General features: G+C 36.0%; 1 protein-coding gene and 1 pseudogene across 2 annotated transcripts in view; one reads left to right on the top strand and one right to left on the bottom strand.

The window, feature by feature from the left end:
• The window catches only part of CTNNA3 (catenin alpha 3), a 1,457,807-nt gene that overhangs the window by 43,710 nt on the left and 1,388,386 nt on the right, over nucleotides 1-25,711 (bottom strand). For both annotated transcript variants that reach the window (XM_054690496.1, XM_054690495.1), the window contains exons 16-17: nucleotides 12,247-12,352; nucleotides 2,395-2,529 (exon numbers count right to left, since the gene is read on the bottom strand). In XM_054690496.1, coding sequence (XP_054546471.1) covers nucleotides 2,395-2,529; nucleotides 12,247-12,352 — 241 coding nt within the window. The remainder of the gene's footprint in view (nucleotides 1-2,394; nucleotides 2,530-12,246; nucleotides 12,353-25,711) is intronic.
• On the top strand, nucleotides 20,837-21,733 carry LOC119234067 (60S acidic ribosomal protein P0-like; annotated as a pseudogene).

Raw genomic sequence — 25,711 nt, 5'->3', positions numbered from 1 at the left:
GGAGAAGCCAAGAAAGCAAAACGAAGAAGCAGAGAAGCAGAAGTGTGAAAGAGCAGAACAGCAGAAACCCCCAGAGAATGCCAGAGAGCCCAGAGTGAAGACTTGCTGGGGGGCTGGGAGGCCTGCCAGCCTCCTGGGCCGCAGTACCCCTGCCTGCCATGTACCTGGTAAATCCCCCCATAAAAGCCTGCAAAAGCCACTGAGGGCTCCAGGACTCTCTCCTCCTTTACCCTGGTCTGCTGGGATCATAGAAAACTTGCACTGAAAAAAAAAAAAAAGAAAAGAAAAAGAAAACCTGCACTGTGTCCATTCTTGACAGTACACTCAGAGAGACCTTATCAATTTAGAGGACATAAAAACACAGGGTCACTAAGAGATTAAAGCAAGCATGCTTCAGCACACATAAATTAAATGCATTTAAAAAGTTTTCCAGGATATCTCTATAAGCAGATGCAAGGCATGTAAAAGTGCGTATTCTCCTTTTTCAGATTTATTTTTACTAAAGGGAAATTGTGGGTGAACTAATGATAAACAGTTTTGTATTTGTAACACTCTTCCTTACTTTGCACAGTGACTCAGCTTTTAAATTATACATCATGAATTTAAATGATTTCCACCTATTCTATCTGTAAAACATGTAAAGTTCATGAATTTGAATCATACCAAATAGGAAAGAATTCAAACTCAATTTACACAGCTGGAGGAAATTATATTTTAGAGGGACAATTAACAATAATGTGTTTTAGGAGTACTGTATAAGCTGAACTTTTACCTGGGTTTTGAAAGCTTAGCTCAGATAACATGAACCAGTAGCATAAGCATATAACTGTAAAATAAAATTCGTAATGATATAGGCCTTGTAAATGATGGTGAGTATGTGAATTGAGAAAAGTAAACAGAAGAAGATTTGGGTCTCCAAATGAATATATTTTTACACATTTAAAGTAGTAAAATGTTAAATAAAGGAAAATGTCTAAAAGTTCAAATAAAGATACAATATTTAAATACACATTTGAATATGTGTACATATGTATATGCTGTGTGTATTTATGCATGTATCTGTGTATATATCCATATGTACTACATTTTCCTTTAAAAAGTGATGAGATGCCAATATTACACAAGTAGTGCTTCGTGCTTTTGCAAAATTTGAATATCAAGGAAATCAAGCCCTTATCTCTAATAATGACTATACATATTTCCAAATTATTCACTTTTAGTTTATACCCTTAAGTTTCATTATATATTAAAATTTTCCTGAGAGTGAAAGATAGACCTTTATGATAAAGTCCAGTTGTGACATTTACTAGCATGACCTTGGTGAAATTATTTAAATTTTCTGAATTTAATTTTTCAAATATTAAAAAATAAAACTAGCAAATAAATAATCTACTTATTATGCTATTGTGAAGACTAAATGAGAGGAAACATAAGCAAGAGATAGTTAGGATTAGTTCCCTATCTTCGACCATTGTTGGTAATTAATTGTTTAAAATTTTGCAACTGCATTCTTTTTAAAAATTTTAGTTCACTGAGAGTAAACCCAATGTCAAAATATAGAGATGTTTAGATGCTACAAACTTATAAGTATGCTTTTATAATTTTTTAAAAACTAAAGTATGTAATGAATGTAAGTTCCTAGAATGTTCAGATGTTTCACTTAATGTTCAGGATTTAACTTAAATTTATAATCTTGCTCCATGTCCTTCTCAAAGTCACTGATAACTAAACCCAATATAGATATCAAATACCATTTTATTATCATCCCCAACCTAGAGAAATGATCTACTGTTATTAAAAGAGGAGTAGAATATTAGACATTATTTCTACCATGGTCAATTTATAGTAGATTAAAACTTAGGGTCACCGAAGAATTTATGAAAGTCCCTCTAAATTTATAATGCTCTGTCATACTTCAATTCTATAATTACATATGGAAATAAAAGTTTTCAAGACTAGAACATCTGTTACATATAAATTAATAATAGGGAAATGTGTGCCAATTCATAATAATAAGGCAATTATTCTTATTAATTTGCAATCCCTTGTGCCTTTGTTTTATTAAAATTATAGATTCAATTTAGAGTTTTTTCTGTGTACTATCTGAAGTCTGAAGATTATGCTCTAAATTAACATTCATTTCTTATCCAAGTGCTTACAACACCTTATTCACTCTAAAAGTCCCTGAAGTAATTAAAAACAAGTTGTACTGACAACATTTCTTTAAGAAATCTGGCAAATTTCATGATAGCTTCATTGCATGATGTTTTTATACACCTACATTGTGTTTCTTCTTTTCTGCATGGAATTAAAAGATTGGTGGGGTGAGGATGGGGAATCTTTTGTTTCAAGCATCTTCCACATATCATGGATAAAATGTCAGGCACTACTCACAGCTGACATGATGAGCTCTCCTCCCAGGTTCTGGATCTCAGCTTTAACTTGACTGCAGATTTTCAGCTGGTGAGAGTAGAACTTAATCTGTTCCAGGTAGGCCAATAAATCCTGCTTGCATGACGGATCTGGACACTAAATATTCATAAAAGATGAAAATGGGAACAGCAAAATCAATAATAAGCAGATCAGATTGAATATTGACAATGCAGGTAACTTAGAATGCAGCAAGTTTAATTTCATTGAGCTTTATTTCACAGTCTAGGTCCATGTAGATTTTGATATGCTTCAGCTATTAGAAGAGTTTGTTCATGTTTCAAACATAACAGAATTAGCATTATCAAAAGAAATACTAAATGAATTTCCCGATAAGAAAAAGAATATAAAATAATTTTGATAAGATTAGAACATTCAAATTACATTTTAAGGCAAATCTAATGAGTTTTTTTTCATTTTTTTTCATTTTATATATTTTTACATCATTTCATTTTTGCATAATGTATGCATTTTCATTTTGGTTATAGTCTCCATACAATTCCCACCTCCCTTATTTTGATCCTAGTCCCTCCCACCCTCCCCATAGTGTGTCTCTGGTTCTAAAGAGAATTTTTTTTTTTTTTTATAGAGGCATGTTTTATTTATTTATTTGTTTGTTTGTTTTGATTATACATGCACTGGGTACAGTCAGAAGCACGGGAGGGTGAGAGAATTCACCAGAGCCAGAGCGGGGAGCAGAGCAGGCAGAAGGACCAAAGTACACTGCTGAGGGGACCAGCGGGCGGCAGGAGAGGTCTGCGCGCCATGTGGGACCCTCCTCTGGTGGCTGGGGAGCAGCCGGGGATCGAACCGGCGCCGCAGAGGCCGCGGGCAGCTTCGCAACCCAGCGCTCAACCGCTGCGCCACCGGGGAGGCCCAAAAGAGAATTTTTTTAAGATTAATTAATTTTTATACAAGAGCTGGGGTACAGGCCAGAAGCACGGGAGGGTGAGAGGATTCACCAGAGACACAGCAGGGAGCAGAACAGGCAGACTGACTGAAACACACTGCTAAAGGAAACAGCGGGCGAAACAGGAGAGGTCTGCTGTGCCATGTGGGAATCTCCCTGGCAGGCCGGGAATCGAATGGTACTACAGAGGCTGCGGACAGCTTCACAGCGCTGCGCTCAACCCACTGCGCCACTGGGGAGGCCCTAAAGAGATATTTTAAATGCAAATATTCCCTTCCCCTCAAATTGTCCTAGAATACTCATCAGGACCAGCAGATCTGCAATGTCTGTCCTATGTTATTTAAAGGAGCATAAAAATACCTTCAACAATACATATATTATGTTCTATTATTTTGAGCATCTAATATTTGTAGCTATTATATACAAAAGGAAATAATTTCATTTTAGATAACATCTGGAGCCAAGAAATAGATAGCATACATGTTTTATAGATACATTGCATTTCTCTACTAAGAATATTGTCTTACACTTATTATCATTTGGAAGGAACTTCCTGGAGGACAGTTTCAAACTTCAGCATAACACAGTGATAATGTGTGGTTAGCGTTTAATCTTTGTGCTCTTTTTCCTATAGAACCATAATAGGATTTTTTTACATATCTACAAACATAATTTTTCACTTCATTTTTCTTAAAGATTTATTTATTTGTGCATACAAGAGCCGGGGTATAGGACAGAGACAGAGTGGGGAACAGAACAGGCAGACAGACCGAAGTACACTGCTGAGGGGAGCAGCGGGCGAGACAGGAGAGGTCTGCTGCACCATGTGGGTAGCTCCCTGGCCGGCTGGGAATCAAACTCATGCTGCAGAGGCTGAGGATTGCTTCATAGTGCTGTGTTTAACCCCTTTTGCCACCAGGGAGGCCTAATTTTTCACTTTAAATATATTTTCACAAAGATGTTGAAATATGGTTATTTATATACAAAGATACTCATTGCTGAAAAATAGCAAAAATTGAAAATAGCTTAAAATGTCCTAGATTACTGGCAAGATTAAATCAGAATATATCTATGTAATATTATATTATCTCACAAAAACAATATTTTCAATGGATCTGGGAAAATGCTTTTTGGAAGGTAAAACATATTTTGTATTTAGAATTTTGTATATCTCAACAAAATTATGTGAAAATATATACTTGTGTTTAAAATATACCAGGAATTACATATATGAAAATTATAAACATCATATCATAATGATATTCATTTATCTTTAAATGTAACTTCTATAATTATAAAAATGCTATTATCAAAAAATCTTAATTCTAATGGTCTAAAATATACACTAAAAGGAAGAAAAAATGATCAGAAAGAATTCTATGCATTTCTGCTTTTATCTAGCAATTAACAAGCTGGAGTTTTGTTGGAAAATTACTGGGAATCTTATTTATTTTATATTTACTAATTAGACTAGTCTGTATATCTCCAGAATGTGTGGACAAGTGAGAACGTGTAACATTTGAATAAAAGTTAATCAACAAAGGTAGCACAGAAATACATTCTTAAGCAGAAATAGTAACAATCTGCTAGAGGAGCATGGCCATGTGAATGGATAATCAGATGGACTCTCAGACAAGATAAGAAACCTTGATACTAGGAGTATTTTTCAATTTTTTTAAAGATTTATTTATTTATGTATACAAGAGCTGAGATACAGGCCAGAGGTGCGGGGTGAGAGGATTCACCAGAGACAGAGTGGGGAACAGAACAGACAGATTGACTGAAATACACTGCTGAGGGGAGCAGTTGGCGAGACAAGAGAGGTCTGCTTCACCATGTGGGTTGCTCCCTGGCCAGCAGGGGATTGAACTCTTGCTGCAGAGGCTGTGGACTTCTTCATAGTGCTGTGCTTAACCCCTTGTGCCACCAGTGAGGTCCTGTGGTTCAAATTTTTAAATAAATGAGAGCAAACTTCCAAATCTCATCAAAAGGACTAAATGTTAAATAAAAGAGTAGAAGCACAGGAGGACAAAAAAGAAATAGAAAAATATAGTGAGAAAGATGAGAAAGAGAGGTAAGAAAAGGAAGAGGAAGAAAGGGAGGAAGAGATTTCCTTAATTTATAAGTGGTAAATGAGAAATTTAGAAAAGATCATTTTTTTTTCAGGATTGAAGAATTTATGCTAGAGCTAAAGTTAAGTATGTTTAGTATTTGAACTCCTATTGAACAATTAAATTCTCAATGAATAACCAATGTTACAATCATCCAAGCTGAAGCAAAATATGTAGTCTCTCTCAAGATATTATCGCAAGGTTATACAAGAAGAGTCCAGATATCTTTTAAGAATGAATCAAGTGCAAAAATTAGAAGTTGACTTTTTGAGATAAAAAGTTGCTTGACCTAGATTCCCCCTTCATTCCAGAACAGATGAGATTTTTGACTACATTGAAAGATGGAAGAAGCTAATTTTATTTTATTTTTAAAGATTTATTTATTTATACACGCACTGGGTACAGTCAGAAGCACGGGAGGGTGAGAGAATTCACCAGAGCCAGAGTGGGGAACAGAACAGGCAGACTGACGGAGGTACACTGCTGAGGGGAGCAGTGGGTGGCAGGAGAGGTCTGCGTGCCATGTGGGACCCTGGCCAGCGCCCGGGGATGGAACCGGCACTGCAGAGCAGCCGGCAGCTTCGCAACCCAGAGCTCAACCGCTGCACCACCGGAGAGGCCCAAAGAAGCTAATTTTAAAGCTGAAATAGAAAACATCTAATTGGTAAATTCCATGCTATAAAATTTATTAAATGCAGTTTTTTCTAGTGGCATATGAAAAGCCTTTCTGAGTCAGTTTTGGCTGCCTAAAAGCAGAATCAGGAGAGTGAATCATTCCTAGTTTAAGAATGCTTTTCTATTATTTGCAAACTTCCTTTATTAAAATCAAGTAATGATTATCCAAACTTTCATATTCTCACATGAGGGTGATAGGAAAATTTATATAAAAGTCTTGCCCTGATTTTTTGTCAATTATATTTCCCATTTATTAAGATAAGAGATGTTAACTATAAGATTTGGTTTGATATTTAATGCACTGATTTTTTTTTTTAAGTTTTCTAACTATCAGTCCATTCACTATATGTGCGCAGATGGCGTGTCCACTGAAGTGCCTTCTTACGTAAAATCTATCATTCACTCTTCTAGTAAGGTACTTGGTACTAGTAGAATACATCATTTAGTAATGAGAGGAAAAGCAAAAACAAAAACAAAACATTATTACCTTTCAGTTTAAATTTTAAGAGTGAGTTAGCAAAGTGAATACTTTCAAATACCTTTATTCCATAAGCTTAACTATTAATATTTTTGATTATATTACAGAATAAATTTTATTTAAGACACATTTAAAATAACTTTAGCAATTACAGACAGCAGTGTAAATTCTGTTAAGCAGGTAGTGTGAGGTATCATTTTGAATATCTAGAATATAAATTTCAAGCAATCAGTGACAGAAAAAGCAGTCAGTGTCCATTACCTTTCCCCTTCTTATGGAGCCCAATTCTACCTGTACTTCAGCCAAGGTGATGTCTCATTTCAGCCCTCTCAGGGTCACAGATCATCAATTATCCCATCTTATTATTATTATTATTATTATATTATTATTATTATTAATTGTGGCAACATTCTCTATCAGGTATCACCACTGTAGTGCGCCCACCACCAAATCACCCATAGTCCACCACCATAACACTGTGTTTCTTCCCTCTTGCTTCCTACCCTCCTTTCTCCCTTTCCTCTGCCCACCCCCCACCTTTGGCTGCTTCAGTTCTTTAGTCCATTTTCCAGGGCTAGTTTTTAAGTTTGCCTTTCTCTGGTTCTTGGTTTGGTTTCTCTTTATTTCATTTATTATTTTCTTTCATTTTTAATGTCTCCTTTTTCCATGCTTGAATTTGTCAACATAATGTCCAAAAATCCCCCCTCAACCCTGTAATGCCATTTGTTTCCTCTTGACCAAAGCATCTAAAATATTTTGAAATGACTAAATTTCTATTATCTAGTGCTGTCTTGCAAAGATCCATTCACCTGTTGCACTTGCTTGCTCATCTCATTGTCTCATCAGCAATTCATACTTAAAACATAACTTTCAACTATCTCATACTCTGTATAGCTCATACTCATAAATCTCATACTTGCCTATTATAAAGTCCATATTTTTCTCTTCCTATTACTATCTCAATGAAAACCTTTCTTTCCTGCTCCCATCTGTTAAATTAGGCCTGCAATTAATTTGAAATTGTTAATACTTAAAAATCTCATAACAAGAATGCTGCTTTCCTTATCTATCACTGCTAGCTTTAGCAAGCTGAAGTTTCTAAAACACAGATTTGAAAAGGTATCCAGGAAAGTATCATTAGAAATTCACTGAAATTCTTGTGACTCATAGAGGACAACACTGACTCCTATATATAGACCGGCCATGCTAACTTGTGAGAGGTATATTTAAAAAACTGATCTATTTTAATTCTGTTTCACAATAAAGCATACATGCTATTCAAATTTACTCATATCTTCCTATTTAGACTAAACATAACTTCTTTTAGAATTGTTTTTAATTCATTTTTTGATTTAATTTATTTTGGACTCACAGACATTGAGAAAACACTGAGAAACATGTACTTTGTTTTTTCATATAATTGTATTGTTTTTATTGAGGTAAAGTTGGTTTATAATACCATATATAATTGAGGAGTAAAGGTTCACATCTCTTTAGATTAATGTTACCACAGCACATGTACAACTAATGCCCCAATAATCCTTCATAGTCACCCATTGGCCTCCTTACTTCCTTGTTCCCTACCTTCTAGCCTCCCCATCTGGTATATTCAATTCTGTAGTCAGGCTTCTGAGGTTCGCTTTATCTTATTTTGTATCCCTTTGCTTTATTTCTTTATATCCCACATATGTGGGATGCATAAAATCATATGGTATTTGTCTTTCTTCTTCTGACAGTAATATAGCATGCCTTTAAACTGGAGACTATTATTTTAAGATGCCAACAGGTCAAATTTTCTGTATCTATCATATCCTTATTTCCTGAGAATCTTCTGTGCCTTTATTTTTATAAAGTAGGGACTAATCTTTTTTTCACTTTTTTAAATCTTTTTTACTTTTTATAAAGTAATCTGGAGGGTAAATGTAGTATCAATATCTGTTTCAGGTAGGTTTCTTAGAGATAATAGTATCAAAATACAAATATTTTTACTAGATGTATTTAGAAATTATATGCTTAAGATATATGTAAGAATGATATAATGCATGCTTCAGAAGTTTCTTTTTAGTATAGTTATATCATAATAATTTTTTTTATTTTCATGAAATCAGCAGGGAATCAATTCAAATGAGGCTAGCTACTGACAATATCTTACTGAAATATCATATAAATTATGCTTGTAGGTTGCTTGTTCATAGTTGAGTGAATTGTTTATGACTTGACTTATAACTCTATCTTGTTTTAAAATGTCATCTTTTCTTAAATTAGCATTTGCTTCAGTATTAACACTGAAAATGTATTTAAATCATGTTCACTTTTGATTTTAGTAAGTGATTTTGATTAATACCCAATTAATGATCTGGATATCTTTGCTTTGGTAAAATTACAAAGAAGGAATATTCGGGTTCAGACCTACAATCCAAGGGTCAGAAAGTCTAATTTTGTCTTTTCCTTGTGCAAACCACTTTAACTGATGTTAATTTTATTTTGGCTCCTATTCATCTTTTTCCTATTTGGAGTATACTGCCTCTATCATTGAGAACTTTCTGTGTATTATTCCTACCTTGTGAGGTGTTATCTAACTCATCTAATTTAAAATATCTGCTAACATAATGAATTACAGTATAGAATTGAGGAAAAGAAAAATCTATATACCAAGAGTCTGGAATCTTGAATTTGTAGGCAGGGTTATTCTCTAACATGTTATTCTCTTCATTCATGACACAAAGTTTTAAGAAGTGTGATTGCTAACAATATACTCTCCTCTCCTTTATTATTATACTGCACAATAAAGTCAAGATTGACACTAGAATTCCACAGGACTTAGAAAACATGGTCTTGAATGGGATTTATAATCCAAAACACCATCTCAACACAATTTTAAGTTGTTAGGTGATTAGGTGTTAGGTGATGAGGATAATAAGCTAATATTAGGGTTCTTGGTGTTAAAACAGAAGGTTTTAATATATCTTTTTCTAGATAGATAATGACAATACCAGAACAATGAACTGTATGTGGTTACAAACAATAATCATTTGTTTTAAGAAACAATTCAGGGGAAAAGATTTAAAAAGGAAAAAAAAATCCAGGCAGGTAGAATTGGAGACCTCAGTTACTGTGATTTCATTTTGTTCTCATTACATGAGCTCTGAAAGTTTACAAAATGAAAGTAAATTGGACTAAATCTATATACATACACACACACACTACTATATATTACTATATATTATATACATATAATACTATATAATAATCCATATATACACACACATATATGTATGTGTATATATATAGAGAAAGAGTATATGCACGTGTGTGTACGCACACACTTCCCCCCAACATATCAGGTTCTTGGGTAGAATTGAAAGTCACTAATGTTTGACCTTCTAACACCTTAGTAAAAATCAGACTGAAAAGCATCATTAAAAAAGTATTTAAATTTTTGGAACTATAAAACAATTTATAACAGAAAGCAACCAGGGCCTCCCCAGTGGTGCAGCAGTTGAGTGCTGGGCTGCAAAGCTGCCCGCAGCCTCTGCAGCACCGGTTCGATTCCCGGCTGCTGGCGAGGATCCCACATGGCGCTCAGACCTCTCCTGCCGCACCCACTGCTCCCCTCAGCAGTGTACTTTGGTCCTTCTGACTGTTCTGCTCCCAGCTCTGGCTCTGGTGAATTCTCTCACCCTCCCGCGCTTCTGACTGTACCCGGTGCTCGTATAAATAAACAAAATTAAAAAAAAAAAAAATAGAAAGCAACCACTGTTCTGGCAGATTATTTTCATAATATATGTGGACACTGATCAAAATCATATTGCTTACACTATTCAATTGTATTCCACAATCAATTTCAAATATTATTTCCCATCTAAAGTTTTAATATTTTTAGCCAATATCAGAAGTAGTGCATAAATACAGTCATAGCCATAGATATAAAATTAGATGGAAGTGAGACAATACTTTTCCTTCCTCTTATGCAATCTGAATAATGCTAAAAACAAAGGCATAACTTAACTAACCTATAGTATAAAAGTGTCTAGTACAAGGAATCTGATCCAATTAAAGAATATCAGTGTAAGAAAAAATATTTCCAAGAGACACAAAATTTATTTGAACTTTGAAAATTATACAGTCCTAAATAAACAGAGGCACGCTGGTACAAATCATTAAGTATTTTAAAAGTTATTAGTGCACATAAATCTGTCCAATGCATTATGGGTTTACTTATTATGCCACTATTATTTAGTCTTTCTCATAAAAGTGTATGCAATAAAATTGTGAAGTATGGAAAGTCATGGGGGATTTGGGCTTCAGTCATTTATTCCCAGTATATTATGAATTATAGTATGACAACACTCATTTTTAACTATAAATGCTAAATACTAAAAAGATTAATAAAATGTTTATGATGCTTAAAGTAGCAAGCAACTGAAATTGATTTTTAAAATACCTGTCTCATTATTATTACAGGTTTCTCTTCCCATATACAGAAATCCAGTATCTAATAGAAAAAAAGTACTTCATGTTCCAAGTATTAGAGGATAAAAGGAGTGATAATACTAACAGCACAATAAAGTTTCCCTCAAAATATAAAAGCTGTAAATAATACCAAATAGTTGCAAATTTATAAAGAAAAATTCTTTCCAATGTGAGAGAAAAACAGATGACTAGATGAGGAAGATGTATATATACACAATGGATTACTGCTCAGGTATAAAAAAAGATGAACTCTAGGCATTTGCAACCACAAGGATAGAACTGAAAGGGATAATGCTGAATAAAATAAGTCAGAAGGAGAAAGACAAACACCAGAAAATTTCACTTATTTGTGAAATAAAGAGAAATAAAACAAATGATTAGACAGAACCAAGCCAATAAGAACTCTGGAAGTCTGATTGTGGCCCTGAGGTGACCAGAGGGAATTGTGGAGAGCAGGGTATAGTAAGGGAGAAATGGACTATGACAGAGGACTCTGGGTGCCTTGATGGTGAGTGTGCTGTGCTAATACATCTGGAAAAGTGTGTTTCTATACCTCTGAATCATATACGGTGTTGTAAACCAATTATACCTTAATTAAAAAAAGAAAGAAAAAATTAAGTGTTAAGAAAATTTTATCATCATTGTCTTCAAGTATTTCCTTTGTACACTTCCTCAATATCTTCACTTTGGTTTTCTACTAATCACTATTTGCTTTACCATTTTATATAGAATTTCAGGACAGAACAACTAACAAAAGAATTTTAAATAATGTTGATTTCTGAAGAACAAAAATAAGAAACTTAAGGTATTTAGGGGAAAATATTAACATTAGTTCTTATAATTAAAATAATTTGAATATATCTGAAACTCCAAAACTTGATATTTAAAATAATTTGAATATATATGAAGATATTTGAAGCTCAAAATCTAAAAGCAATTGAATCCTAAATAGTAATAAAAGAAATAATGTTAAATCCTAAGAAAATAAGCTTAATTAGAATGAACTGTCCACTTCTTGTATATTAATTATACAATGCAAATTAAATATAATTCAATAGTAATTTAGGAAAAACTGAACCAATAAAGTAAAAATTCAACTTTGCTCTAATCAGTATTGATCTGCAGAACAATTATCATGACTTTTCACCACTCATTTGTAGAGAACTCACCTGGTTTGCAATCTGCCGAGCGAGGACATCCATCCTTGATCCTGATTCTGATATCATTTTAGCAGCATAAATCACATCAGTTGTATGCTTTAGTGGTCCTTTGCCCCTTAAAGTAGAAGAACACATATTCCAGTGGTTTATGTTTTTTAAAAAAGTCACTTATACACTTATACAAAAACAGACAGACTCATACACAAGATGTATACCCCAAAGTACTGGCTGGTGATTCACTTTACACACATCAATTTTGGATAAGACCCAATAAAACACCAGTATTAAATACAAAGTAATAATAATAAAACAACCAAGTCTGTTTATTTAATTTAATCTTAATTTCCAGGTATTTTTATGGTAAACCTTAGCCTAGAGATATTCTTTGTAGATGTAGATGCCTAAAATCAAAGGCATTTTCCTGATTCTAGGGGAAGCATGTGATTCTAGACATTAAATATGTTTGACAGTGCATTTTGATCAACAGGACTACTTGTAATTCTTTTTTAGTTTTTTCATTACTTGTATTTTGTTTCTAGCACATTCTTTCTTCCATAATTAACTCATAGTAATTGAGTCTGAATCTGGAGTGACACCATCCTAGACTGTTTTCCAAATGAGGTAAAATCTTAAGTCAAGCAAGATGAATACTCACTCTGTGCCCCATTTCCTCTGTAATAGGACCACCAATCACATGGGGGCATTCATAACATTATACTTATTTATTAAATATATTTTATTTTATATATATTTTTACATAATTTTTCATTTTTGCACAATATATGTATTTCCATCTTGGTTATAGTCCCCATACAATTCCACCCCCCTTATTTTGACCCTAATCTCTCCTCCCTTCCCCCACCCATAGTGTGTCTCTGGTTTATAGTTGCTTGTTGATTTTGATTTTTACTTTATTATAATTAGTCTTTTTCCTGGTCCCTTATTTAGCTTTTCTAAATTCCTGCTATGAGTGAGACCATCTGGTATTTTTCTTTTTCTTTCTGGTTTACTTTGCTGAGCATGATCCCTCCCAGCTCCATCCATGTTGCTGCAAATTGCATCAGTTTATATTTTTTGATTTGTGAGTAATATTCCATTGTGTACATGTACCACATCTTCTTGATCCAGTCATCTATTTTTTTGGCATTTGGGTTGTTTCCATAGCTTAGCTATTGTAAATAGTGCTGTTATAAACACAGGGGTGCAGGTGCTTTTTTGAATTAACAATTCTGTGTCCTCTGGGTAAATACCTAAGAGTGGAATTGTTGTATAATATGGATATTTAATTTCTACAAGGAACTATGAAGTTGCAAAAAATAAAGTAAGCATTCAATAATGTTACTTGTTACTGGGTAGGGGGAATGGTTACTATTTTAAAACAAGTTTGGTTCCTAATGCCATGGAACAAAAAACTGTAAGGTATATAAAAATAATTGCATGCCTTAATGCATGCAGGGCCTCCCTGGTGGTGCAGGGGTTAAAGACACAGTGCTATGAAGCTATCACCAGCCACTGCAGCATGAGTTCAATCCCCCGCTGGCCAGGGAGCTACCCACATGGTGCAGCAGACCTCTCTTGTCTTGCCCACTGCTCCCCTCAGCCTTGTATTTTGGTAGGTCCATTTGTTTCTGCTCCCCACTCTGTCTGGTGAATCCTCTCATCCCCTGTACCTCTGGCCTATACTCCAGCTCATGTATGCATAAATAAATCTTTAAAAAAATAAGATTGTTGAGAGATCAAATACAGTGGGGTTAGAAAAGAGGGACAATTAGAACTATCTTTGTCTATGTTTTATTTACACCCTTAGCTGCTTTTGAGGTTAGATACCCCAATGTGAATCTGGTAAAATTTGTTATTGGAGGAAAATCTGTTCACTAAGGAGATATCACCGCAAAGTAATAAAAGACAGAGGGTATTTATGCAAAACTATATGATCAAATATTCTATACCTGAAAGACAAAACACTAAAATGTGTATGCCTCTGTCCCCCAAAAGCCTTTTCATTTCATTTTTCCGTGGTGTTTCTCAAATTCACGACAGGCAAGTTTCCCTATTAAACCGGAACAGCATGTTTAACACAATGAAAATCTGATCACAGAAGATGGTTGTCATCATACATCTCTACTTTGAATCTGCTGACACAGGTTGCTTTATAATTTGTTTAAAAATCAACATTAATCACAATAATGTTTGAGTTGCTTTTATCAAATTTACCTTATGCATGAGGCAAGGCTAGATATTATGTGTACGGTTATGTTCAAGAAAGGCATTGCATTTCATTATTTCCATGCATCTCCAGAGAAAGTTGAACTTAAATAAAGCTGTCTAAGTTCCCAAAAGGCAATGCATCAATTTCAAGGTCTTAAACAATGGGTAAAGGTTGTTTCTAAGGAGATCAGCTAAACTTTCTTAGCTTAAACAATAGACAAAGAGTTACATATAAGGAACAGAGCTAATGTACTCTTCCCCTCAATATAATATATTCCCCCATATAAAAACCTGGGGCTGATAAAAGGAAAATTATTCCTAGCTTTAAATATCTATCATGTTAAAAGACCACTATCTTAAAAACATGTAGAACTTAAAAGTAACATTAATATGTTATGATAGACCGCAATTACTCTCTTCCTCACCTTTCTAATTAAATGTATTGCCTGGCAAGCTTCCTACTGAGTGCCAAACAAAATACACATTTTATAAATGATTCCATATCATGCCAAGCTTCTAAAGGAAGCTACAATTACTGAAACTATGATAAATTTTAACACTCCTCAGCCTGAAATGTGCTATGTAATGAAGGCTTTTTAAATTGGGAAATGCATTCAAAGGTTGTTTGCCACCTTCATTTTCATAATGGGTTCTCAGGATCTACTGTCAGCAAATTGTGTCTTAAATTATTGCGGTTGGATCCTATAGAGAAAGACAACCCAGACGAGAGGAGAGGTAGACTCTGTAAATATTTTAATGAAACCAGAAGCCAGAAATCTGTAATAATTAGTGCTTGCAATAACAATCTATTTCTCTAAAAAAGAGTGCAGATCAAGTTGTAGCACAGAGTCTGCCGATTAATCATTAAATTGTAGGTTAAAAAATATAATGGGAAAGTCTGCAATAACCTAGTGATGTTGATGTCATGGAAAATTTAATTAGGCAAGTAAGTAAAAGGGTTACCTATGAAACTTTTTTTTTGGTGCAATATAAACATTCCAGCTATTTTTGACAATGCCTCAACCTTGACTCTCATTTCTCTCCCCAAGTCACTCCTTTCTGGCATCCACTGCTTCTTTTTTTCTCTTTTTATTAGCATAAGAAATAAGATAATGCTTGTGACCAGTAACAGCTCATCTAACTGAGGACCTGGTTTAATAATAGGACATATCAGACAGTTTCATTGGCTTATTTTGTCTTTTACAGATATGTTATGCTATAATTAAAATCAAAACCAGAAGTTTAATTATAAACTTTGTATTTGGTGAGCCCTAAATCTTTGATAACATAATAGTATTCCCTTTTCAAGACCAAAAATCTTCCTTTAAACCTTTGTTCTTTGGTAATTTTATATATTGATGTTTTTCTTTGATATATTTACATATCATAATGGTTCACTTAACATATAACATTAATGTGGGCCTCCCTGGTGGTGCAAGGGGTTAAGACACAACCCATGAAGCAATCCTCAGCCACTGCAGCATGAGTGCAATTCCTGGCCAGGGAGCAACCCACATGGTACAGCAGACCTCTCCTGACTTGCCAGCTGCTCCCTTCAGCAGTGTATTTCAGTCAATCTGCCTATTCTGTTCCCCACTCTGTCTCTGGTGTGTCCTCCACCCCCCATGCCTCTGGCCTGTACCCCAGTTCTTGTATGCATAAATAAATCTTTAAAAAAAAAAAACAGATAACATTAGTGAGAGCATATATTTTGTTTCATAATAATCATCAACAAATTTAGCAGTTTCTACATACTAGACACTGTTCCATACACAAAATAATTTGATCATTATAATAACCTTTTGAATTTAGAATTATTATATTTATCTCTCAGATAAGGGAACGAGGAATAGATGTGAAGAAACCCTTGCCCCAGTTACAGAGCTAGTAAGTAGTAAGTATTGGAAAACAGATTTGAACTAGGCGATTTTGTAACCCAGTCAAGTCCACTTTTAATGACTATTCTATTCCACTTCCAATAAGACATATTAAGGGCCTCCCCTGGTGGTACAGCGGTTGAGCACTGGGCTGTGAGTCTGCCCGCAGCCTCTGCAACGCTGGTTCGTTCCCCCGCCGCCGGCGAGGGTCCCACAAGAAAAAAAAAAAAAAAAGACATATTAAGATAAATTAAAGCATTTAGAAGATCTCCTTGGGCATTGATGAGGGTTTCCAGGAATGCAACAGAGAGAAAGATGAGCGTTGTTAGATGGATTGACTTGATCACACACAACAACCTCAAGAACAAGAGCCATATCTGTGTCCCAATTCCCACAAATAAAAATGTGCAACTATTCATGTACTTTTAGACTCAAGGCAAATGGCTGAAAAGGCACAAGTAGGTTACAGTTCTGGGATTTCTTTCTTGAGTTACTTTTTCCTATTATACTTCGCTAATATCTTTCCTTCCTCTTTTCTCCTCTCTCTGATCAGAAACACTAATCTCAAACTTTGCTATCTCATGCCATAGCAGACAAATGAATGTACTTTGATGCTTATTTATAACAAATAGAAATTTTTTTTCTGATAATCTTAGTTTAAACACATTTAATTGTAACACTCAGATCTAGTGCTGCAATAAGTAGAGTGAAATGTCCGTGGAGTTGGGAAATACATTTTTAAGTGTTTTTTTTTTAAGTTTTTTTTTTAACTAACATTTATTTATTTATGAATACAAGAGCTGGGGTACAGGCCAGATGTTGGGGGGTGAGAGGATTCACCAGAGACCAAGTGCGGAGCAGAACAGGCAGATTGACTGCAACACACTACTGAGGGGAGCAACAGGCAAGTCAGGAGAGGTCTGCTGCAACATGTGGGTTGCTCCCTGGCTGGCGCGGGGGGAATTGAACTGGTGCTGCAGAGGCTGGAACAGCTTCACAGGTTGCATCTTAACCCCTTGGAAATACATTTTATCTGTATTCCAATACTGCTACTTATTAGCCATGTAGTCTAGAGTAACTTAGTTTGAGCTTATTTTTCCTTCATTGCAATAATGATTGTGATAATTGTCACATGGTAAGAATGAAGTCATATATTTTGCACATTAATTGGCACATATTAGGTACTGGGGAAACGTTATTTTGCCTTTCCCTTATCCCTTTAAAATTAATGGTATTTTTGAAAATTCATCTTTTGAACTTTTATTTAAAAAATATACTTGCCAGAAAATGTGAACTGACTCAATCAAATTGAGTTCCTTCTCTACCAACTGACAGTATAAATGTGTAACCTTACCCATAATATCCTTTTATTAAGGAGAAAAACCCATAAACTCTTAGTGCATAGTTATTGTTCTTTAACTGCTTATAAGGAGTTGATTTTCATTTAATGACAATATTTTTGGTAGTATAAAATTTCAGGATTAAAGATTCATCTATACTAGGATATCATCACAATTCTTTTATAATTCTGACATTAGATACAAAATAATAAATTAAGTAAGATGGAAACAATTGAAAATGATAGGATAAAGAGAGGTACCAGATTCAAGTGAGGACATTCTGTTCTTTTACTATTGAGAAACAAAATTTTAATTAGGTAACTCTTTCCCTCTGGATATTACTTTCTCTTGTAAAGTGTCATTCTCAAGTTTTGAGGATCAGATAAAAGTCCTTGGAAATTCAGCTAGTGAATAATCTGTTAATAATCATTCTCAGTAATCAGTATCCTGAGGAACTTTTGGGATTCCAGTTTGAAAAGAGTGTTGTCCTATGGAAGATGGAAAATATTACCTGAGGATTGTGTATCTGTGTGCATGTATGTGTGTGTGTGCATGAACGTGTGTTTCATTTCTTATCTTTTTGTATTTTACTTAGAGTGGCTAAGCTGCTATGACAAATCAAAATATATTACTGTCCTAAACTAATAAAGTTTATATCTCTCTCAAATCATAGTCAAGGTGAATTTTGGGATAGCAGGCTATATACCACATAGCCATTTAAAAAGCCAGACTCCTTTGAACTACAAGATGACCTACTGGAACCCTGCCAGAACCATTGTATCCAGACTTCTGACACAGGAAAACAGTATTTTATAGGTGATCCCAGGAGTCAGGATAAGAACTGGAATATATCACTCCCACCCATACTCCCAAATCCAGATAAACAGATTCATGTACTACTGCCAAGAAGACTGGGAAATGTATTTGGGTAAAGAAAGAAAAGAAAATGTGATTTTACCAACACCTAACTTTCCCTCTGTATGTACTCCCAGGGGGGGTGCTAACATATTACTTTCTTTTTTCACTTCAGCAGTGAAAATCTATGTTCTCTGTGAAGGGAATTTTAGATGTCACCATGGTAGGTGGGAAAAAAATTGGGACAGTAGCCAGGCTCTTCACCAAAACAGCTGAAATTAATTATAAAACATATACTCGGCCTGGGAAGAATACCAGTTCTATTTTTTGTTTTGAAATTGTCGCAATGTAGATGGTCTATTATTAAAAATAAAAATTACATAAGCTTCACTTTGTGCATGGTGACGATAGTGTTTCGTTTTCAAAGTTATACTTGTTTATAAAACAAGGCTAGGGCTAATTTTAGAGATCTTTTGGAGAATCAGCTTGGGGAGAATACTTTGTTATCATGAAATTTTGTTATTGATGTTATCAGTGTAGAGTATGTGTTTATGTGTATGAATGTGTGCATGTGGTGGTGGGGTATTTTTTCTGAAGTAGGAATTTCATTCCTCAAATCCAAACAATATAGTTTAAAAAAATTCTGAGATAAGTTTTTTTTCTGTTCTTAAGTCCCTAATTTACCCTCAGCCTGTTGGTGTTACAATAAATCCTAGACAAACTACAAAAAGAGTACCCTTAAAGGCAGAAACACTAAACGCCTAGGCAGAATCAGAAGTGGAATTAGAATGAAGGATTTCTTTAGCAAAGTTTGCTTTTCAGTTGTAGGTAAAGAAAAGGTTAGATAACCAGGTATTTTTTAGTTTTGTCTGTAGTAAAATAGCCTTCTCTAGTTCTTCCTGAGTGCAAAGATTTTTTAATACTTTTCCATGATATTTTGTATCAAAATTATACAAAACAACAAACTTTTGTGTGCTTACTATGTTTCAGGCACTGATAAATTGCTTAAATTTATTACTCAGTTCTCACACCCAGCATGTTATGCAGGTTGTTCACTGTAAAAACCTAACTAATCCCATTGATATCATGGATGGTCCCATAATTGTACATACCACAACTTAAGCTGCCTTACATACTCATTCTGTCCCTAGAATCTGCATTCTATGCACTAGAAAACAGAAACTTAGAAACTAAAAGTGTCTTAACTTTCCCCCAATGAATATGAATATCAGCTGGTCTGAATTTAAAAGCCAGAAGTTTAAGTCATTAGGACTTTCAGAGTTTCAATGAAACCATGTAGGTAGAAGTACCATCACTGAGTTTTCTTGCATCTTGAAGCAATGAAATTCAATAGCTAGCTTTGAATCAGTGGAATGTTGCATATAAAGAAATATACAAGAATAAGAGATTCCTTGCTATTGTTGTGAGTGGAGTCCTATTAAAACATCATTCTCTGTCTATATTACCAATCCCAAGGGTTATGAAATAAATAATCTCTTCTGGGCCTCCCCAGTGATGCAGCAGTTGAGCGCTGGGTTGCAAAGCTGCCTGCAGACTCTGCTGCACCGGTTCGATCCCCTGCTGCTCCCTGGCTACTGGAGGAGGGTCCCACATGGCGTGCAGACCTCTCCTGCCGCCCGCTGCTCCCCTCAGCAGTGTAGTTTGGTCCTTCTGCCTGCTCTGCTCCCCGCTCTGGCTCTGGTGAATTCTCTCACCCTTCCATGCTTCTGACTGTGCCCAGTGATTGTATAAATAAACAAATAAATCTTTATAAAAATAAATAAATAAATAATCTCTTCTTTGACTGAGTTTCTCTTTTCAGTAACCTGACATTTATCTCTTTTCTGTTTTTTTTTTTTTTTCCTCATTTTTCCTAGAACTGAGAGTAGGTATATTTAAGGAAAAAGAAAGTCACAATATTTTCTTTCTCTTTCAACTGCAGTCTGACTTTCACAGAAAAGTAGTCTAGCGGCATGAGCAAGATTTGACCATCAGAAGTATTCCAAAACCCCAAAGAAAGGCATTAAGTTCATTTGAGAATTGCAGCACTAATGAAATATTCGGTGTATAGATATGTTATTTTTTCAGTGACTTCACCCAATTTTCTATTTTTTTTTTTTTTGTGGGACCCTCGCCATGGCTGGGGATCGAACTGGTGCTGCAGAGGCTGCGGGCAGCGCTCAACTGCTGTGCCACCAGGGGAGGCCCATCTTCACCCAATTTTTAAATAAGTTGTTTTAATAGCACATCTAAAGATCAGTAGAGCTCTCTCCAGGCATCCTCGTGAGAATGTGTGGCAACCCCTGATGCACTGCTGTGATGCCCAGGGAAGACAGGGTGACCTGCAAGTCCAACTACTTCCCTAAGACCATCCAACTTTTGGATGATTATCCAAAATGCTTCATTATGGGAGCAGACAATGTGGGCTTTAAGCAGAAGCAACAGATCCACATGTCCCTCCGTGGGAGGCATAGTGCTGATTGGCAAGGAAACACCATGATGTACAAAGCCATTGAGGGCATCTGGAAAACAACCCAGCTTTGGAAACTGTTGTCTCCTACCCAGGGGATTTTGGCCTTTGTATTCACCAAGGAGACCTTACTGATATCACGGACATGCTGCTGGCCAATAAAGTGCCAGTTGCTATCCCAGCTGGTGTCATCATTCCATTTGAGGTCACGGTGGCAGCCCAAAATGCTGGTCTGGGGACAGAGAAGACATCCTTCTTCCAGATTTTGGGCATCAGCACTAAAATTGCCAGAGGCACCACTGAAATCCTGAGTGATGTAAAGTTGACTGAGACCGGAGACAAAGGGGGAGCCAGTGGAGTCACCCCGTTGAACATGCTACCCATCTCCCCCTTCTCCTTTGGGTTGATCATACATGTTTGCAGTGGCAGCATACACAACCCTGAAGTGCTTGACATCACTGGAAATGCACTGTGATTTCCACTATTGCACTATTGCCACTGTGACTGCTGAGTGGCTACCCAACTGTTGCATCAGTGCCCTATTCTATCATCAATGGGTGCAAGCAGGTCTTGGCTTTGTCTTTGGAGACTGGGCACATATTCCCACTTGCTGAAAAGGTCAAGGCTCCCTTGGCTGATCCATCTGTGCTTGTGGCTGCTACTCCCACGGCCTCTGTAGTGAAGGCTGAAGCAAAGGAATAGTCAGAGAGTCTAAATAGGATCTGGGATTTGGTCTTTTTTATTAATCACCAATAAACAACCTACTAAGCCAGCTAACTTTGTGAAAATAGGAATTAAAGGCTTACTTCTCTTTTCTTTTTTTTTTTTTTTTTTAAAGATTTATTTATTTATTTATCCAAGCACTGGGTACAGTCAGAAGCACGGGAGGATGAGAGAATTCACCAGAGCCAGAGCAGGGAGCAGAGCAGGCAGAAGGACCGAGGTACACTGCTGAGGGGAGCAGCGGGCGGCAGGGGAGGTCTGCGTGCCATGTGGGACCCTCCTCCGGTGGCCGGGGAGCAGCCGGGGATCGAACCAGTGCTGCAGAGGCTGCGTGCAACTTCACAGCCCAGCGCTCAACTGCTGTGCCACCGGGGAGGCTCAAGGCTTATTTCTCTTTAAAAAAAAATAGACATTCCAGAAACACTGGCATTTCCATCTACTCTTTCAATATCAAGGAAATTCTTACATCAATCTAAAGGGGAAACTAGAATAGGTGGTTGATTCTCACTGGTCTCTCTCAGATCCACGTGAGTCACTCATATCAACTGTTGTCCTAAACCTTCTTCAAAGGGAGTTCGGTATTATTTTCCCATTGCTTCTATAAAACCATTACCACAAACTCAGTGCTTTAAGGTTAAATAAATTTATAATTTTACAGTTCTAGAGGTCAGAACTCCAAAGTAAGTTTCACTATACTGACATAGAAGCATCAACGGTTGGTTCCTTCTGACAGTTGAGGGGAAAATCTATTCCCTTGCCCTTTTCAGCAACCAGGGGCTGCCTGAGATCCCAGGCTTATGATTTCTTCCTCCATTTTCAATGTGCATCACTGCTTCTGTGGTCATCTTGATGGACTTCTTTATTTCCTGCCCCTTTCTATAAAAGCCTCTGTGATTACTTTGGACTCTCCCATATTGTCCAGGAGCATTTTCCCATAACAGTATCTCTAATGTAGTGATATCTGCAAATCCTTTTTGCCATCAAAGGCAATTTTCACAGTTTTTGATGAGTACGAGGTGGACATTGTGAATTCTGCCACAGTCCTTAAGAGCCACTACAAGTAATCAGAGTTGGCACCTATGACAGAGCTATACTGGTTTTCTTGAATTTAAATCAGATCAGTTTGGACAAATTAACAATATTCTGATGATTGGTTCTCCAGCTTGGTAATCTTTTGTTTTACTTTGACCAAATAATTGCAATTGCCAGTGAATTTGTCAGGTTCTTAGTTCTTAATGGTTTGCTGACTATACAATTCTTTACTTACAATTAATATCAAGGGGCAAATTTGGCAATATTGTAAAAAAACACAACCACCTGGAGGCAGACTTCAAGTATCTGGTGCTACTCTTCCTCCTTTATCCACCATAGAATAATTTTACCAGGTCTTTCTTCCTCCCTTATCCACCATAGAATAATTTTACCAGGTCTTTCTCTCCTCCTAGGGCTACATGTAAAACACATTGAATTATAGGAAGTATATTAGACTCTAGCACAGGGCAGAAGGGGAGGAGGAGCCTCATTTGGGGGGAGATTTATAAAATGATTATTATATGTATTTATGCCTCTCCTTTCAACCTACAGATCGGGAAAATGGAGCATGTTTTCCCAAGAAACTCCGAAGCTATCCTCAATGAACACTTAAAGGGGTTATTTAGGGACAACATTATAGTTAAATTAAGAAACCTCTTCAAAGCAACTGATCATTGAAACTGGGAAATAAAAAATAAACTTCTCAGTGGTGACTCCAGACTCACAAGTTTAGTGAGAATTGACAAAAGAATCCAATAGTATCTTCCTTCATGCATGAGAAAGTAACATCCCGCCCACCCCCCTCGGTCCCCGTAAAAAAGGTTGTAAGTAATTATTCATTGATACCTTCTCAGGACATAATGGGAAATCTGTACTCAGCACCAACATTTGAAAACAGATCTTTTCTCATCCTCTACACATTACTTCTCTGAGTGTTCACATTAATCAAAGGCAATGTACTGTAAATACAATCGCGCTCTCTTGACTGTGGGAGTCCCTCTTTTTCCTGTTGGCAGTGGCCTCGGCATTAATCATGTACATGATCTCTTACTGAGTTGAGATTTTGTTTTTTCCAGCTTCCCCTTAACCACTGTGCTAGACTGGCTGCCCCTGCTCTAGTGTTATGGATTCAGAAAACATCATTTTGAATTTATAAAAATAATATGTTAGTCTTTATTATTTAGCATTTGACCATCTTAAAGTCTGTATACCAATTTGTTTCTTATTCTGGTCACTAGGCAATTCCATCCTAATGTTCAGTTGTAGCAACACACAGGGACACTAACTTAGTCAAGACTTTTCAGTTAACAACCTGGGTACCACGCTGGTTCAAAGGTGTGATTGAACACCAGTATCAGGCATGTTGTTTTTGAAATAAGAACCTGCTGCCAGCTCTTTGGCAGGCCCTTCTTCCCGTAGTCTAGCTGGGCATGGCTAGAGTTTATTAAATTTTAGGACACATAAAACTACAATTTTCAGTTTGAATGTGACCTGAGACATACTGTTTTATGCCACTACTGTTTATGTTAATGTGCCACTACAGCTGGTTTCCATTGATTCACATGCCTTATTGAATTATTTTATTGTACAGTGACCAAAAGGATTTCTTTAAAGGGCATGATGTTAAAACTTGAATGAAATAATCAATTTTTTTTTTTTTTTTGTGCGGGACCCTCGCAGGTGGCCGGGGAACAAACAGGCACTGCAGAGGCTGCGGGCAGCCTCGCAGCCCAGCGCTCAACTGCTGCACCACCGGGGAGGCCCGAAATAATCAACTTTAGTTCAAACACACATATTATTTTTTTTTCTTACTTTCTCCCATCTCAGGTCTAATATCCACTATTTATTTAAACTTAATGAGACAACATTCTTAATGCTTCCTCAATTAAAAGAAGCTAAAGCAATATCATTATGAGACAGTAGTCATCCAGTATAATGCCCACTCCCTTCACTGAGAATCTCTTGCCTCAAAATAAAACAGACTCAACCATACTCAAATGTTTGCACCTGCTTTAATATTAGATGACTTACTCTGGAAGTTGACATATTGCTATCAGACAGAATTATATGAAAAGAATTATAACCTAGTTTAGAACTGTATGCACAATGATTTCTTATTAAACCAAAATTACAATAGAAAGGCAGTTGAGTTTCTTCATTTTTGACATTCTAGACTATTTTTCTCCTTCTTAAGTATAGAGGCTTTGGTGTTACCCCAGCTGTGTGCCTGAGTAATGGACTCAGGATGTATTCAATCACAGATCTCCTTTCTACTTTTCTCGACAGAGGGTCTATTTCTTCTAAGGTCTCCCAGTTCTCTCTCTCTCTAAAAATAGGCCTCAAGTGTTTCCTGAAATTCCTTCAGAAACTTGAATGATGATGGGTAAGTATATTGAAGTTGACTGAGAAGTCACCTTTCTTTCCTACCTAAACTCTTCCCAAACCACAGTGTTTCTTTTTAGAAAATGTTCCTTGAAATGTGAGGCACTGGGCCTTCAGTTACATGGGATCATTTATGAAGAAATGTATAAGAAAGGAGAAAACCAGTACTAATGTGATAGGATGGTTATTCTGAATAAAATTCAAATTTGCTGCTCTGAGGAGGAACTTCAGAGAATTAATTTAAATGGCTTAAACTCTGGTGTTAAACTCTCCATAACAATAGGGAAAAATGCCACTCCCAGAAGCTAAAATCATTGTGATTGTGATTTATTCCACAGGGTGGGGAAGGCTAATATGCTTATGCCAGGGATTGGCATCCTGAAGACATGCCTTCTTCACATTGACCGAGATTTTGTTAAACAGCCCAACATGCAGTTTCAGCCAAGGAGTTTGTTTTTGAGGCTTTATTCATCTTACTTTGACAATCATAGAATGAGATGAAGCATATTTTACCTTCATTCTCTCTATATAGATATTTGTTACATGAATACTATTATGCTCATAAATATGCATATTATAAAATATAC

Source organism: Talpa occidentalis, unplaced genomic scaffold (assembly GCF_014898055.3).
Source record: "Talpa occidentalis isolate TD23 unplaced genomic scaffold, MPIMG_talOcc4v2.1 talOcc4.8, whole genome shotgun sequence".
Lineage (NCBI taxonomy): Eukaryota > Metazoa > Chordata > Mammalia > Eulipotyphla > Talpidae > Talpa > Talpa occidentalis.
This window is presented reverse-complemented; position numbering and strand designations above follow the sequence as displayed.